Source organism: Trichomycterus rosablanca, chromosome 19 (genome assembly GCF_030014385.1).
Source record: "Trichomycterus rosablanca isolate fTriRos1 chromosome 19, fTriRos1.hap1, whole genome shotgun sequence".
Taxonomy (NCBI): domain Eukaryota; kingdom Metazoa; phylum Chordata; class Actinopteri; order Siluriformes; family Trichomycteridae; genus Trichomycterus; species Trichomycterus rosablanca.
The window spans coordinates 838,564-854,775 of NC_086006.1; the positions used below are offsets into that span (position 1 = coordinate 838,564).

Here is a 16,212-nt window from a genome sequence, read left to right on the forward strand (position 1 = left end):
AAGACCATTGATAATCTCCCTTGGGGTCAAGATCTCATCCCGTGGGGTCAAAATGATCATGAGAACGGTGAGCAAAAATCCCAGAACTACACGGAGGGACCTGATGAATGACCTGCAGAGAGCTGGGACCAAAGTAACAAAGGCTACCATCAGTAACACACTACGCCAAGAGGGACTCAAATCCTGCAGTGCCAGGCGTGTCCCCCTGCTTAAGCCAGTACATGTCCAGGCCCGTCTGAAGTTTGCCAGAGAGCATATGGATGATCCAGAAGAGGATTGGGAGAATATCATGTGGTCAGATGAAACCAAAATGAAATTTTTTGGTAAAAACTCAACTCGTCGTGTTTGGAGGAAGAAGAAGAACCCAAGAACATCATACCTACTGTGAAGCATGGGGGTGGAAACATCACTTCTAGCATGACAATGATCCCAAACACACCGCTCGGGCAACGAAGGAGTGGCTCCGTAAAAAGCATTTCAAGGTCCTGGAGTGGCCTAGCCAGTCTCCAGACCTCAACCCCATAGAAAATTTGTGGAGTCCGTGTTGCCCAGCGACAGCCCCAAAACATCACTGCTCTAGAGGAGATCTGCATGGAGGAATGGGCCAAAATACCAGCTACAGTGTGTGCAAACCTGGTGAAGACTTACAGGAAACGTTTCACCTCTGTCATTGCCAACAAAGGTTATGTTACAAAGTATTGAGTTGAACTTTTGTTATTGACCAAATACTTATTTTCCACCATCATTTACAAATAAATTCTTTAAAAATCCTACAATGTGATCTCCTGGATTTCTTTTTCTCATTTTGTCTCTCATAGTTGAAGTGTAGCTATGATGAAAATTACAGACCTCTCTCATCTTTCTAAGTAGGAGAACCTGCACAATCAGTGGCTGACTAAATACTTTTTGGCCCGACTGTACAGTGTGTGTTAGTGTGTTAGTGTGTGTGTGTGTGTATCATAACACAGTTGTGATTGTTTATATTTCAGGTTGTGTGAGGGTAATCTGACAGATGAAAGTTGTGAAGTTCTGTCCTCAGTTCTCAGTTCAGAATCATCCAGACTGACAGAACTGATCCTGGGTTACAATAACCTGCAGGATTCAGGAGTGAAGAAGCTCTGTGCTGGACTGGAGAATCCACACTGTAACCTGGAGATACTGGGGTAACATTATTGTTGTTGTTGTGTGTATATAGTGTGTGTAGATGTGTGTGTGTGTAGATGTGTGTGTGTAGATGTTTCTATGGTGATGAATTGATTTTCTCTCTGCAGGTTGGAGCGCTGCATTATTACAGCTGCAGGTTTTACTGATCTGGCTTCAGCTCTGATATTAAATCCATCATCACACCTGAGAGAGCTGCACCTGAGATACAATCAACCAGGAGATTCAGGAGTGAAGAAACTTCAAGATCTACTGAAGGATCCAAACTGTAAACTGGAGAAACTAGAGTGAGTTACACACACACACACACACACACACATACTGTACATACATACACACACACACTGTACACACACATAAACACATACTGTACACACACACTGTACACACACACTAACACACATTAACACACTGTACTCATGTAAAGGAAACAATATATACAGGAGCCTTTATTCCTGAAACCCCTCTAAATGCTGTAATCTGTTCAAGAGCGTTTCAGCGAATCAGTGGCCTTCGTGGGCAGGACATGCCAGAGATAGAACGATGCTGAAGTGATGAGACGGTAAAATAGTTTTCTCTGAGTTTATTCGCTTTAATATACTACAAGCTACTCCTGTGTAACCTTAAACAGGGACTCAGCAGCATAGTTTCGTAGTGTTTTTCCAAAGTGTGAAGAAATTCCATTTTGTTTTGTTTCTTTGAGTCGGGCATCGGAAATATTAGTGAGTGAGTGAGACTACGGACTGAGAACCGTGGCGTGAGGGTTTATGCGACCTCGTGTTTTGTCACTGCCGCTCATTTCAATTCAATTCAATTCAAAGAGCTTTATTAGCATGACTGTTGAAGAGGTTACAGTATTGCCAAAGCATTGAAAAGATGTTTTTATAAATATACAAAACTAAAGAACTTTATGGAAAATAATAGAAAACATTTCTCGGTCTGTGGAGAAACGAAGAGAGCGATGTTTACCAGTTTTTCTTTTAGGAACAGACTCTGAGACGCACAGGTTCAGTTAGAGTACAAGGATAAAATAAGATTCCTTTATTGATCCCCAGTCAATAAATACAGTAAATAAAAAGTAGAGTAGAATAAAAATAAAAAAATTATACAGACCCATGAGGAGACCCATGAGGAGACCCATGAGGAGACCCATGATCCGCCATTGAACTGTGTACGGTGACTGTATTGAACAAGCTCAAGTCACATCCACAGACTGTGGCGTAAGTCAAGCTCCATTTCGAGTGTTAGGGGACAGTGAGCTTCGAACTTTACCGCGGGTGGCTGGGAGAGACTGGTACCTATTTAGAATGATGCAATCTGGAGCATTATGGAATAGTGTAGTTTTTAGTGTAAAATAGTGCAGTGGAACAGTTGCTTGGGTTGCATCACTAATTGTAAAAAAAAAAAAAACACCGCACAGCCATCATTGAGAAAGCTTCTGACAAGCTAACGTAAACGTTCATTAATAAACGCACGTGATTAAAGTTGTGCACATCATACATGCGATGCGATTCTGCTGATTGAAATATTTACTTTAAAAGGATAATACAGTCCGATCCCATCTGAGCCGATTCTATCAGCACATACATTCGTGGTTCACCTCGGTAAATCGTAAACGACTCTGAGTCGACTCCCGCTCTGTGGTAATAACCAGTATAATTAAGCCTGAGCTTTATAGTGTAAGCGAGTCACACAAAATGTTCTGTAGTATTTGGTGTTTGGAGAGATGACTGAGAAAAGAAACTTAAATGCGCTTAAAATGAGTCGACTCCTGAATCACTTGTATCGACACTGTGAACAGAGTATTAAAGACACACACACGTCCTATAACAGCGGTCGCTGCTTTTGTAACCGGTTATCTTCGCTGTTAGCTCTATTTTGAAGTTTGTTTGTTTTTTCAGACGGAACTAAATAACATTAAACGTGCGTGTGAGCGTGGTCAGTGAGAATAATTCAATCTGTCTCCCGTGGGTGAAAAATGAATTGCTTTAGTTGTAGAAGTAAAAAAAATCTCCCCCCCCCCCCCCCCCGCAAAGTGCACTAGGTACACGGTATCGGATGTTTAGTGTCGGAGCCTCGTTTGGTACGAGTACGAGTTAATGAGCGCGGTATCGGGCGAATACCCGATACTATCGGTACTCATGCATCTCGATGTAACAGTGAGGTGATGATGTAACAGTGAGGTGATGATGTAACAGTGAGGTGATGATGTAACAGTGAGGTGATGATGTAACAGTGAGGTGATGATGTAACAGTTGGGTGATGAAACAGTGAGGTGATGATGTAACAGTTGGGTGATGTAACAGTGAGGTGATGATGTAACAGTGAGGTGATGATGTAACAGTTGGGTGATGTAACAGTGAGGTGATGATGTAACAGTTGGGTGATGTAACAGTGAGGTGATGATGTAACAGTGAGGTGATGATGTAACAGTTGGGTGATGTAACAGTGAGGTGATGATGTAACAGTTGGGTGATGTAACAGTGAGGTGATGATGTAACAGTGAGGTGATGATGTAACAGTTGGGTGATGTAACAGTGAGGTGATGATGTACAGCAGTGGGGTGATGATGTAACAGTGAGGTGGAACAGTGATGCTGTACTGAGGTTTTACTGTGTTTACATGTAAAGCATGTAAAGTGTCTAAACTAATGTTAATGTGTGATGAGCATTAATATCTAATTATTCTGTCTTATTCTTTTTACAGATAATAATCCCGGGGCGAATATCAAAGATGAAGTTTTACAGAACACAGATACAAAATAAACATTATATACGGTGGGTTCAGAAAGTATTTAGACCCCGTGACTGCATGCACTTTATTGTATCGTGGATTTGATATGGTTACAGTTTTACCATCAATCTGCACTTAATCACCTGAAAAGACAAAATTAAAACTTATAAGATAAAAATAAATAAATATATAAAAATCATTTGGCAGCAATTACAGCAGCCAGTCGTCTTAGATTCATCTCTACAAGCTTAACTTACCTGGATTTGGGCAGTTTATCTCATTCACTATCAGACTGAACAACGAACATCTGTGTGCTGCCATCTTCAGCTCTCTCAACAGATGTTTGATGGAGTTAAAGACTTTTGCTGAGCTGCTTAAGAACATTTACAGTTGTTCTACTACATGGAGGTTTTTTTAGGTGTAAAATAAAATGGGTTGCACATAAATAAATAAAATGTATTGCACCAGTCTGAGCTCGTTTGTTTAGATAATTAAAGTAAACAGGATGCATCTCAGTTTTGTAAAACATGTTTCACTTTATGTGTAATTAAATGTTGATTTTATTAATTACAAATCAAATCAACAACAACAATGCTTACAAAAAACTTAGGCTGTTGTAAAGCTTTGAGGAGCACCTTAGGAGAACGTTTAGGGAGTGTACAAACCTCAAGAATGGAAAAGCTCTGACAGCTGGAGACCAAGAAAAGATCAGGAGGGAGTGAAGAGAGAACGTGGACTCAGGAACGGTTGGTTAAGAGCTACACGTATCAACCTGTGACCCATCACATTATTATTATTATTATTATTTATGATCTGATGTTTTATCACTGTGTTTTAAACTCTTTGTTGCTGATAAAAATGGGTCGCAGAGAAAATAATAATAATGAGAGAAACTTGTACTCCCCCTTGTGGAGGCTTTATGTTACAACTTGTAAACCATCGAGAGTGAGATACATGGACGAAATGTGTCGCTTGAACAATAGTTTGAAAAACCCAGATTTATAGGATGGCTGTGATTTAAACCCACAGCTGGTACCATCTCACCATTATGTCACAACAGATAAAAATGCCGTTTTGTAACGTTAGTGGAATTTTTAATGAGATGATTGAGGATCAGACTTGTGTTTAAAATATAAGTAAGAGTCTCAATGGAGAATAAACGGTGAGGGCGAGGAAGAGCTACAGAAGAACTTTTAATCTTAAATACTTTATTTTTTAAACCTTAAATACTTTATGTTTTTAAACATTTATGCTTTATCTGTGAACTTGTTGCTCTTTATGTTGAATCTGTTTTAATAAAGTTTATCAGAGTTTTGTTTATTTCTTAACATTAAGAAAAGTAAAGTTCACTGTGTTTTATACTGAATTTATTTTAAAACTAATCCTCTCTATAAATGTAAAACAAATATTCATGATTAAGCATCATTTATTATTTGCATTACTTTTAGAAGAATTAGCTCCTGCACGTGTTCAGCTTCTCTAATCCTTCACACTGATACGATACTGAACTCACATGATGGATTGTTATCCAGTGATGTAACTAGGAGCTCATTGGCCCCAGTGCAAAAAAAAAAAAGGGCCCCTTAACAAATTTCATCTCTCTCTCTCTCTCTCTCTATATATATATATATAAACAAAATTGTGTCTGAATCCGTTTGTTCTGCCACTCTGGTACTTCGGTGCAGTTTAATTTTGTTACTGACCCCAGTTCATACCCCTAATACTTTCCACTTTCCATTATTCAAGATTTTTTTTCTGACCACATTCCTTCCACATTACCCCCCCCCCCCCCAATGAGAAGCTACTCACTGCATCAGTTAGTGTTAAATAACTTGTTGCCAGCTGAAACATAATCACCCATGCAGTAATTATCCAATGGGAGGCTCTTACCTATTTGCTTAGTTAAATCCAGGTGGTGACCCTTTTTTTTCTGGCCAGGCAGTGTATATTAACCTGTTTTGTGTGCCACGCCCTCGTCTGTTAATGAATCGACTGTAGACGTTGGAATGGTTCGTTTATGGCATTATGAGATTTGGTCGCTGGTCCGGTGTACCACCGTTCGTTGCTCTCGGTAACGGGCGTGGTTATGAGACCTGTGGAAAATTAAGAGGTGATCAAACTGGTTTTCAGAAAACCAGAGCACCCCAGTGTGACGCCTACTGGTAACATCCATACTGGTGGTGGTTATTTTTGCATTATATTTCATAAACTATCAAATCAACTCTACACAATCAAAAGTATTTGGACGCCCCTTCTAATGACTGAATTTAGTGTTTCAGCCACAACCGTCACTGTAATAAAGGTGTAATAAATCAGTTATATAAAGGAAATTTGAATTGCTGCAACAGTTTAGGGAAGGTCCTCTCCTGTACCAGCATGACTGTGTTGACTTCAGTGTCCTGCACAGAACCCTGACCTCAGCCCCACTCAGCAGCTCTGGAATGAACCGGAACACAGACTGATTCTACACAGATTCGTATTCGTATTTGTTTGGTTCTGAATCCAGACCCACTAACTCACTGATTTATACTGAACAACTTCAGTCTTTTTATTTTATTTTATTAGATTTTAGGATGATCGTGTGCGTGCTGAAAATCCCTGTTTTTCATTGTTGTAATTAAAAGTGTTTTTGTTACTAAACCAAAATAAAAGTGATGGTTCTTTATTAATTATGAATCAAACATTGTGGACCAGCATTAAAACCATTAAACCCAGTTCTGACCCACTGGGACCAGGACGTCAACCTGGAGAACACAGGACTGGTTACTGCAGGTGCTCTGAGGCTGGACAGGAGATGCATGTGCACTCTGACTGGCACAGAAGGGTTTGATTCACTGTGTTGAGCCACCTCACTTTATACCTTTACTCATTTAAGATGGTGTCTGTATATTTTTGACACCCAGTGAAACCACAAACGTCTGCAGTTAATCAAGGTGCTGAGCAGTATTAAAATCCACCACTGAGGGGCAGCACTGTGTCACAACACCGCACTGACCTGCGTGCTGAAGTGGAGCTTCACTTCCAATCATACACCCATTAGGCATAACATTATGACCACCTTGCTAATATTGTGTTGGTCCTGACCCGTCAAGGCCTGGACTCCACTAGACCCCTGAGGGTGTGCTGTGGTATCTGGCACTGAGATGTCAGCAGCAGATCCTTTAACTCCTGTAAGTTGTGACGTGGCGCCTCCGTGGATCAGATTCGTCTGTCCAGTACGTCCCACAGACGCTCGACTGGATCGAGATCTGGGGAATCTGGAGGCCGAGTCGACACCTCAAACTGGTCGTTGTTCTCCTCAAACCGTTCCTGAAGCATTTCAGCTCTGTGTCAGGGAGCTTCATCCTGCCACCAGGGAAGCGTCTCCATGAGAGGGTGAATGTGGTCTGTAACCAACTTTTTGGGGTGGTTCTTCACATCTTCAATCTAAGCCTGAGTTTGAAGAGGGTGCCAGTCCTATGGAAAACTTCCTGCTTGGTTCCAGTGTCTAAGACTGCACACCCCAGGGAGCTGAATGACTTCAGACCAGTGGCCCTTACTTCACATCTAATGAAGACTCTGGAGCGGATTATACTCAACCACCTTCGACCGATAGTGGACACAACGCTAAACCCCCTGCAGTTTGCCTACAAAACTGGCATTGGTGTAGAGGACGCGGTCATCCACCTGTTACACAGATCCCTCTCACACTTCGACACCCCTGGGAACACTGTGAGGGTCATGTTCATCGACTTCTCCAGTGCTTTCAACACGCTACAACCATCACAACTCGGAAAGAAGCTGGAGGTAGCTGGAGTTGACCGTCACCTCACCGCGTGGACGATTGATTACCTCTCCAACTGACCACAGTACGTGAGGCTTCAGGACTGTGTGTCCAACGTAGTGGTTAGCAGTACAGGGGCACCGCAAGGGACTGTCCTCTCTCCATTTCTCTTTTCCATATACACCTCAGACCTTCAACACAACACACACGAGAAGTTTCCTGCAAAAGTTCTCGGACGACACAGCCATTGTTGGATGTTTATCTGACGGGAACGAACAGGAATACAGAAGTATCATCAAGGACTTTGTTACCTGGTGTGAACTGAACGTGCTTCCCATTAACACCAGTAAAACTAAAGAATTGGTGATCGACTTCAGGAAAAAGTCGCATCACACCACACCTGTGAGCATCCATGGTTTGGACAATGAGATGGTGAAGGAGTACAAATACCTGGGTGTTCACCTCAATAATAAACTGGACTGGTCTAGCAACTCGGACGCCCTATATAGAAAGGGCCAAAGTCGCCTCCACCTACTGAGGAGACTGAGGTCTTTTGGAGTGTACTGACCACTGCTAAGATCCTTTTATGACACTGTGGTAGCATCAGCCATCTTCTATGGAGTGGTGTGCTGGGGTGGTGCAATATCAGAGAGAGACAGAAAAAGACTGAACAAGCTGATCAAGAGAGCGAGCTCTGTCCTGAACGGTCCTCTCCAACCTGTAGAGGAGATGGGAGAAAGGAGGATGATAGCCAAGCTGTCATCCATCCTGGACATCACCACACATCCACTACATGAGTCTGTAGGAGACCTAAGAAGCTCCATCAGTACCAGACTCCTCCACCCTCTGTGTAAGAAGGAGCGCTACCGCAGGTCCTTTATTCCCGCAGCCATCAGAGCTCACAACAATAATAATATATAATAATATCACTCATTCCTAATCTTTCATGTTGGGTGTAATAAGTGCAATATGTAACCTATTCACAATAAGTGCAATAACCTAATATATTTCTGCATATTTTTAATGTACATATTTTCTAGATATTTTATAGAGTAAATAACTACACACTATGTGTGCAATATTTTTTACTTAGTTGTATTTCTTTCTGTTTTTCCTGTCTTCATACCGCTGTAACAAGTTAATTTCCCTAAGGGGATCAATAAAGTCTTCTCATCTTATCTTATCTTATCTTATCTTAACGATGCTGAGGTAGGAGCTACGTGTCAGAGTAACGTCCACATGGATGCAGGACCCAAGGTTTACCAGCAGAACGTCGCCCGAAGCATCACACCGCCCGCTCGCCTTCTTCCCATAGTGCATCCTGGTGCCGTGTGTTCCCCAGGTAAGCGACGCGATTCATCAGACCAGGTCCAGTTCCGATGCTCACGTGCCCATTGTTGGCGCTTTCAGCAGTTGGCGCTTTCAGCATGGACACCCTGACTGGTCTGCGGCTATGCAGCCTCATAAGCAACAAACTGAGCTGCTCTGTGTATTCTGATACACGATGAAGAGATGATCAGTGTTATTCACTTCACCTGTCAAGGTGTTCTACCTGCTCGTGTGGTGGACAAAATATCAGAAACCTTGGTAAACGATCTAAGCAAGCTAATTAGATTTTCTTAATGATCCTAAATTATTTTGTTTTTAAAGGATTGTGGAGGTTGGAGATCTACTTCACAGTATGCATGATTTAGAAGGTCCTGTTAAGCCTTAAAGAAGTTTTAATCTGATTGGGTGATTGGTTGAAAGTCCACTCATGACCTTAAGGACACCATTGGGAAAAAAGATAAGTGTTTGCACCATAGGGTGCACCTGAGACAAACCCTGGACACTAAGTGCATCGATCCCACCATGCAGTTAAAAGCTGCTATAGCATGGGTGGCATTACCAGGGATCCAACTTCTGAAAGTTCTGAAGGCCTTCGCACCCACGCTGAGGGGACCTGTGGCTGGAGACCGGAGGGGCCGGTGACCGGTTGAGTCCTCCTCTGAATCCAGGCCTGACCTGTGATGCTTATCTCAGCAGGGTCTTGTGGTCTGATCTGGAAATGTCATTATGAGAGGAATGTTCAGATAAACGCCGCCTGAAAGACTCGTTTCATCTTCAGATCCGTTCCACTCCATTTCCACGTCATGTCACTACGCTGTCATCGCTCTCGGTTTTCACCGACGCCCTCTGTCTCATGTTACGTATTACTGATGAGCTAGTTCATTCCCTATCTGTCACAGTGGGTACCGGTGATACCCTGATGACTGACCGGACACTGGGCAGCACACTTGGCAGGCGTTCGGCTCCCACATAGCGGAGGTGTTTGGGAGGCCGTTCCGGAACAGAATCTGAGAACACTTGTTTGTTAACGCGTCCCTAAGTGGAAGGAACTGAGCCCCTGATGATGAGGGAACGGTGCTGCTCTGGTTTTGGGCGTCCAGCTGAGGTCTTAGCGCAGTGGTGGGCAAACTACGGCCCGCGGGCCACATGCGGCCCGTTAGGCTGTTTAATCCGGCCCGCTGAGTATTTACAAAACTGTCCTAAAACCGCATTAATTTAAATCTTTTTCCTGCACTAAACTTGCGTTTTAATTGATTCCACTAGATGGCGCACACCATGCGGTTATGTTATGAAATATATAACGTGTCTCACAACGTCATAGGAACATGGATTCTGCTGTTTACCATTTATTATTTTTATTCTTTATAATAATAATAAACCAGAACCATGTTTTAGGCAAACCAACATCCATAAAGAACATCATCTAATCATGTAACCATAGTGCAACAACATTTTTACATAATTCGAACCTAGGGTGGAAAAACATGAGCCACGCGCTCTGCCCACTGCACTACTCAAACAGCAGTGTAATGAACAGGCTGTTACGCTGATATTCCTGCGCACACATGGCGTTACTGAGACTAAACGTGAACACTAAGAATAATAACCAAACGCTTTCTAATTCCCACGGTAGCAGCAGTTTCCTTCTGTTTCATACAGATCGCCCCGTCTCTGTCTCATCTGCTGCATTTCTCTACCATTGATAAAAAATACGGAATAAAGTGCGTCCCGTATCAGTTCAATACGGAACGCAGCCTTAAGTTTCCAAATAAGGAAGGATTCCGTATTTTACGGGACGGTTGGCAACCCTACTATCACCCCAGCATGATCAAACCACTTGACTGGTTTAAAATGTTACACATAAACCATTAACTTATGTTGAAAGTGCTGCTTTAAAGGCTGAATTGGTTTTGTTTAGACGGCGATACACCAAGTGGAAACAAAGATAAAAATAATTTTTAAAAATGCATTAAAAAAAAATCACATTCACGCATGTGTAAATGTGCACATAAAAGGATGAGTCTGGTGTTTCATTTATATTCAAAAATTCATCCTTTAATCACGAAAATAAAGGTTTAAATGTGAACTTATATTAGTTCCAAACCCCCGCACCCACCCGGCCCGTCTGTCAATTTTTAAAACCCAGTGTGGCCCTTGAGCCGAAAAGTTTGCCCACCCCTGTCTTAGCGTCTATGCAAACCACGTACATTTATACTAAATGGCTCCCTTCTTTCTTTGTAGCTCTAATACCATCAAATCCTCTGGGAAGCCTTTCTACAAGAGTTTGGACTTTGTGTCCATGGGAATTTGTGCCCATTCAGTCTATAGAGGCACCGATGTTGGAAGAGATCTGGCTCCCAAAAGTGTCGTGTTGAGTGTTCACCAGGGTTCTGTAGAGTAACCTGAGCTCTTTTGTACACAACTACTCTAACCAGGTCTTTATAGATCTCGCTTTGTGTTCAGAGGTGTAATCCTAACCATCTGAAAGAGAACGTGGGATTCCCTAAACTGTTTCCACGGTGTTAAAAGCATATTTTTATACACAGGTTAGCGATAGATGTAGCAGAAACCACCAAATCTAATCATCAGGAGGCTTGTTCACATACTTTTGGCCACGTACAGTAGCGTACAGATGTGGAGGTGCTTGGATCCTGTCAGCCGTGAGGCAAAAAAAACATCTGCCAAGAATTTACCTCGTTTAGAGCCGAGCGAAGCGGCAGCCGCCTGAATTAAAATGAAATTCCAGTAGGTGTGATTGAAGGCTCTTAAGTAAGGTGGTGGCATCCAGCCCAGGTTCTCGCCTCTTCACCGTTCAACAGGTCTGGGCGACGGTCCGCAGGATGGGGTGATGCTGCACCGGTAGTCGCTCTGAACGAGGCTAGACGTGTCGATGCAAAGTTCGTCTTTGAAGGTAATTTTGGGATAATATTGGCTACATGACGTGCTCAGGTCAGGGCGTCGCTGCTTTAACCCTTTTTACACAAATATAGAGTTAAATTATATTTTTATACTGTGATCATCATCAAACATTTCTCCAAAATATCAGGGGTGCAAAAGCATCGTTTAAATGATCATTCGTTCTGAACCCAAAAGCAGCAGTAAGAATCCTTCACTTCTCTGAGAGGGGTCTGTGGGGATTTGTGCTCATTCTCTCAGGGTGAGATGTTCCATAAGAAGGCCTTGATCTCTCTCGAAAACAACTCACCCCAGAAGTCTTCAGTTTAACGCTACAGACCTTCAGGATTGGCTGATGGAGCCCAAAAATCCTGGTTTCATCACACCTGTCCTCCTGTCGCTGTTGTAGTGAAATAGGACGTCTCCAGACTGCAGCTCCATTTGAGGGCTCGGCAGCGATGTGGGACGAGCCTTTATGTTTCTCCTGGTTAGCATCGGTGGTCCTCACCATTTTCACCATTTACAGTTCACCTGGATTCTTTGGTGACTTTCTGGATTAATTTAGATGCCCTCTTGGAGAAGGATTGGTAAGGTGGTCACTGCTGGGAAGATTCACCAGTGTTTCATGATTTCTTTACGTAAAGATAAAGAAGATAAAGAGTTGCTGTTTGGCTCTTCAGATACTCTCAAGGGCTTCAAGCTTGAAGATTTAGGAAGCTCCAGGTTTTGTTTGAAACTTCTCGTTCCTTTGTCCAACCAACTTATATTTTAAGATCTATGGTCATCCTGCCTCGTCCACTCGGAATGATCTTAATGCTCATTAATTTGGCCTTTACGATGAATCCTTGAATAGCAATTACACAGCAGAGTTTCAACAATATGTGGACTGTACAGAAAAGTTCAATACAGGGCCAAAAAATCATCACATTTGGTTAAAGACAGATCCAACCAGAGTTAAAATAACAGCTAGAAAACAGTGAATGGAGGTGACCAACCAATGATTAGGAGTGCTCTCCAGACCAGCCAAGGAGGATGGAGGTTCCTCTGGTTCCTCTCAGGATTTCCTGTGATTTTAGGGGTGTTTTCCTGCCACTGTCGTCCTCGGCTTTTCAACAGGGGTTTGGTCTGTCGGTCCTGGATGCTGTAAAGTTGCTCGACCCAGCAGACTTTTAGAAAACACACTAAAACAAACAGACGTGTTGGAATCGTTGGACGAGTCCTTGGAACCTGAAGACGACCATTAAGGAAATGACCCGTCCCTCACAGGTGTATGTAAACTTTTGGGCTGTAACTGTAGATCATGGATCGTAGGAACGTCCAGAGTGACACTGAAGGATTATCAGACATTTAGATACGGCCGGTCGTGTCTACGTAGACGTGCAGACGCCAGGCTGGCCGGTATCACCGCTGGAGATTTGAACCGATCCTTGTGCGCTGCCGCTGTCATGTACAGTTAATATTTATAAACGCGGTGTCGCTACGTTCACTCCATGCTAATTTAGCGCTGCAGGACGAGTCGGCTCAGGTTTCAGCTTCAGTCCGCTTTCTTAATCCTCGCTCTTCAGACGATTCGGGCTTCAGCATCGCCGCTTCCTCCTGGTGAAAGGCGCTAACGAGCCGACAAGTGTTGACAGGTGCGTTAGCGTACTCACATTAATACTGAGTAATAAACCCCCCCCCCACCCCCCCTCCGGCGCTACGCTGCTTTATACAACAGCTTCATGAAGCAGAGATCAGAATGAATCGAGTAATTAAACAAATAAGCATTTTGATCCGCCGTGTCAGGTCGAATTAGGAGCCACGACGAGGCTCAAACGTTTAGTAGCACATTCTGATCAACAGTTACACTGAACGATCCGTCCATTATTTATGGTGTTACTGGTCGCCAAAGCTGACGTTCCAAAATCTCACCAGATGCTGAGGCTTGTACAGCCGCCAAGTCGCTCTTCGCTCGTCATTTCAGCCACTTTGTGACCAGGATGTGGAGTTTGTGCTCCAGTAGTGCAGGAGTCTGGGTGCTCTTAGTGGTGCTACCATCATGGCCAAGTGCTCGTCAGACCCTGATGGCTACGTCTGTGAGGGAGGGAAGGTCGGTTGTGGTCTTTTCTCAGTGACTCCTGCTGTCTGGTTGAGGTGCCAACCTGAGTAAAGGTGAGAATCCACCGCTGGCTGGTGTAAAGAAGCCGACTTCTTAACCTTACTTAACCGTGTCGGAGCAGGCGGTCGGTGACCCTCCTCAGGCCAGTGTGATGGTGGTGTAAACAGAAGAGGAACTGTAGAAGGGAACTGGAGATTGAGAAAAAGGGAATGTAAAAATAAACAAGTAAATAAATAACAGTACACAGGGTAATGCAGGTATGGTGAGATATAAATGATATGAATATAAATATGAGCTCTGTTGTAATAAATGATGAGTGAAAAGGGATCTGAACTCTGACCAGAACGTAACGTCGATCCATCAGCAAACCTTCACTTCGGAATTTGGCCGTTACGAGTCTGAATGCCCCGACAGTGATGTGATCCAGTGGCTCTGTCAGGTGTCCAAATACTTTTGGCCATATAGTGTAGCCTCTGATTAAAATCTGAAGTGTACAGATACTCCAGTGTGTGAAATTCTTTTATAATATCAAATTGAGGTTAAATAAGACTGAACGTGATGACAGGATCTCATAATCAGGCTTCCTGCCCGGACTCGAGCGTGTCTGAGGGCGATGAGGCTGACAGCTTGATTAAGAACCTGACACAGAGGTGTTTGAGAGCCTCCGCCGATCTCCCGAAGGGTTCGATTATAATCCGGCGAGTCGAGGCAGGCGTGAAGCTGCTGAAATAAAACATCGTTAAAACATGGGACCTGACACCTCCGAACATCCACGCCACACCCGCTCCGCTCTGACACACGGCGTGCTCGGATTCTTTTCTGTGATTAAAGGTTTGGAACGTTCATCAAAAGGAGGGAGGGAAGGTAGTGAGGAATTACAGTAAAAAAGAGACAAGTTTATTGGGGGTTCCTAAAAATTAAGGTTTAATATTTATGCAGGATCCTGTTTGTGGTCAGTATCCAAAAAGTCCTGAGCTCCAAACTCTCTGGACTCCTGTAACCGACGGGACACAGCAGGTGAGGCCATACGAACAGAACGCTGGTGCTCTCCGGTGCTCTTCTTTCTCTACTCCAGCGACTGCACCCCTACAGACCCCAACAGTCTCCTCCTGAAGTGTGCAGAAGGCTCTACGACCACTGGACTCATCTGAGACGGACACGGTTGGTGTTCTGGTGCCGTCAAAACAACCTGGAGCTGAAGATGCTCAAGACCGTGGAGATGATTGTGGAACCTTTAATGCTGCTCCCCTCCATGACACTGTGGAGAGCTACCATCTCCAAAGACCTGAACTGGAAGACCAACACCAGCTCCATCCTCAAAATGGTCCAGCAGAGCAGCTGAGGAAGTCTGGTCATTGACTGCGGTCATTGAATCTGTCCTGAACATCATGGGTGCTCCTCTGCACACCCTCCATCCCAGACTCCTCACACCCTTGACGTAACTTTACCACCTCCTCACCTCCGGTAGGCGCCACAGAGCCCTGCGCACAGAAACTAACCGACACAGAAACAAACTGTGTCACAAAGACATAAATAACTGACCTGTATCACACACCACAAAAGCATTTCCTGTCTTACTCAACACTCGGTAACCTCAGTGTAACTGCAGCTGGTTATATTTGGACATCCAGTACTGATGTTTACACACCACACTATTTTTAAACGCTATTTCTATTTTATTATTTCTTTCGTAACCCTTTATATTTTCTCTGTATCTGTGTGTTTTTGTTTAGCTTGATATTTATTCATTAATTTATTAGGATTGTAACGTCATGTTTTACACTTTGGTTCCATACATGACAGGAACGTCATGAAGATTCATCAGATCAAGATTTTAATATCAAACACAGTCATGAACAATTTAGTATCTTCAATTCACCTCACTTGCACAGTCTTTGGACTGTGGGAGGAAACCGGAGCACCCAGAGGAAACCCACGCAGACACGGGGAGAACATGCAAACTCCACACAGAAAGGACCCAGACCGCTCCACCTGGGAATCGAACCCAGGACCTTCTTGTTGTGAGGTGACAGTGCTACTCACCGAGCCACCGTGCCACCCCAGAAGAGCATTCTTGATATCAGGTATGATGTTGGGCTGGCAATTCATCCGAAAAATGCTTAACAGGGCCAAACTCATCACACCACGTCCTGCTAAACCAGACAGGTTAGAAGCAGCTGATTCATTTTACATAATTGTCAGAACGGGTGTAATGGGTGTCAACATACTTTTG

The 16,212-nt window shown here is 43.5% G+C and overlaps 1 protein-coding gene across 1 annotated transcript in view; it reads left to right on the top strand.

Moving 5' to 3' along the window:
- Window positions 1-16,212, top strand: part of LOC134333832 (NLR family CARD domain-containing protein 3-like) — a 560,375-nt gene that overhangs the window by 388,696 nt on the left and 155,467 nt on the right. Inside the window, exon 28 of the mRNA XM_063015997.1 lies at window positions 990-1,163. Coding sequence (XP_062872067.1) covers window positions 990-1,163 — 174 coding nt within the window. The remainder of the gene's footprint in view (window positions 1-989; window positions 1,164-16,212) is intronic.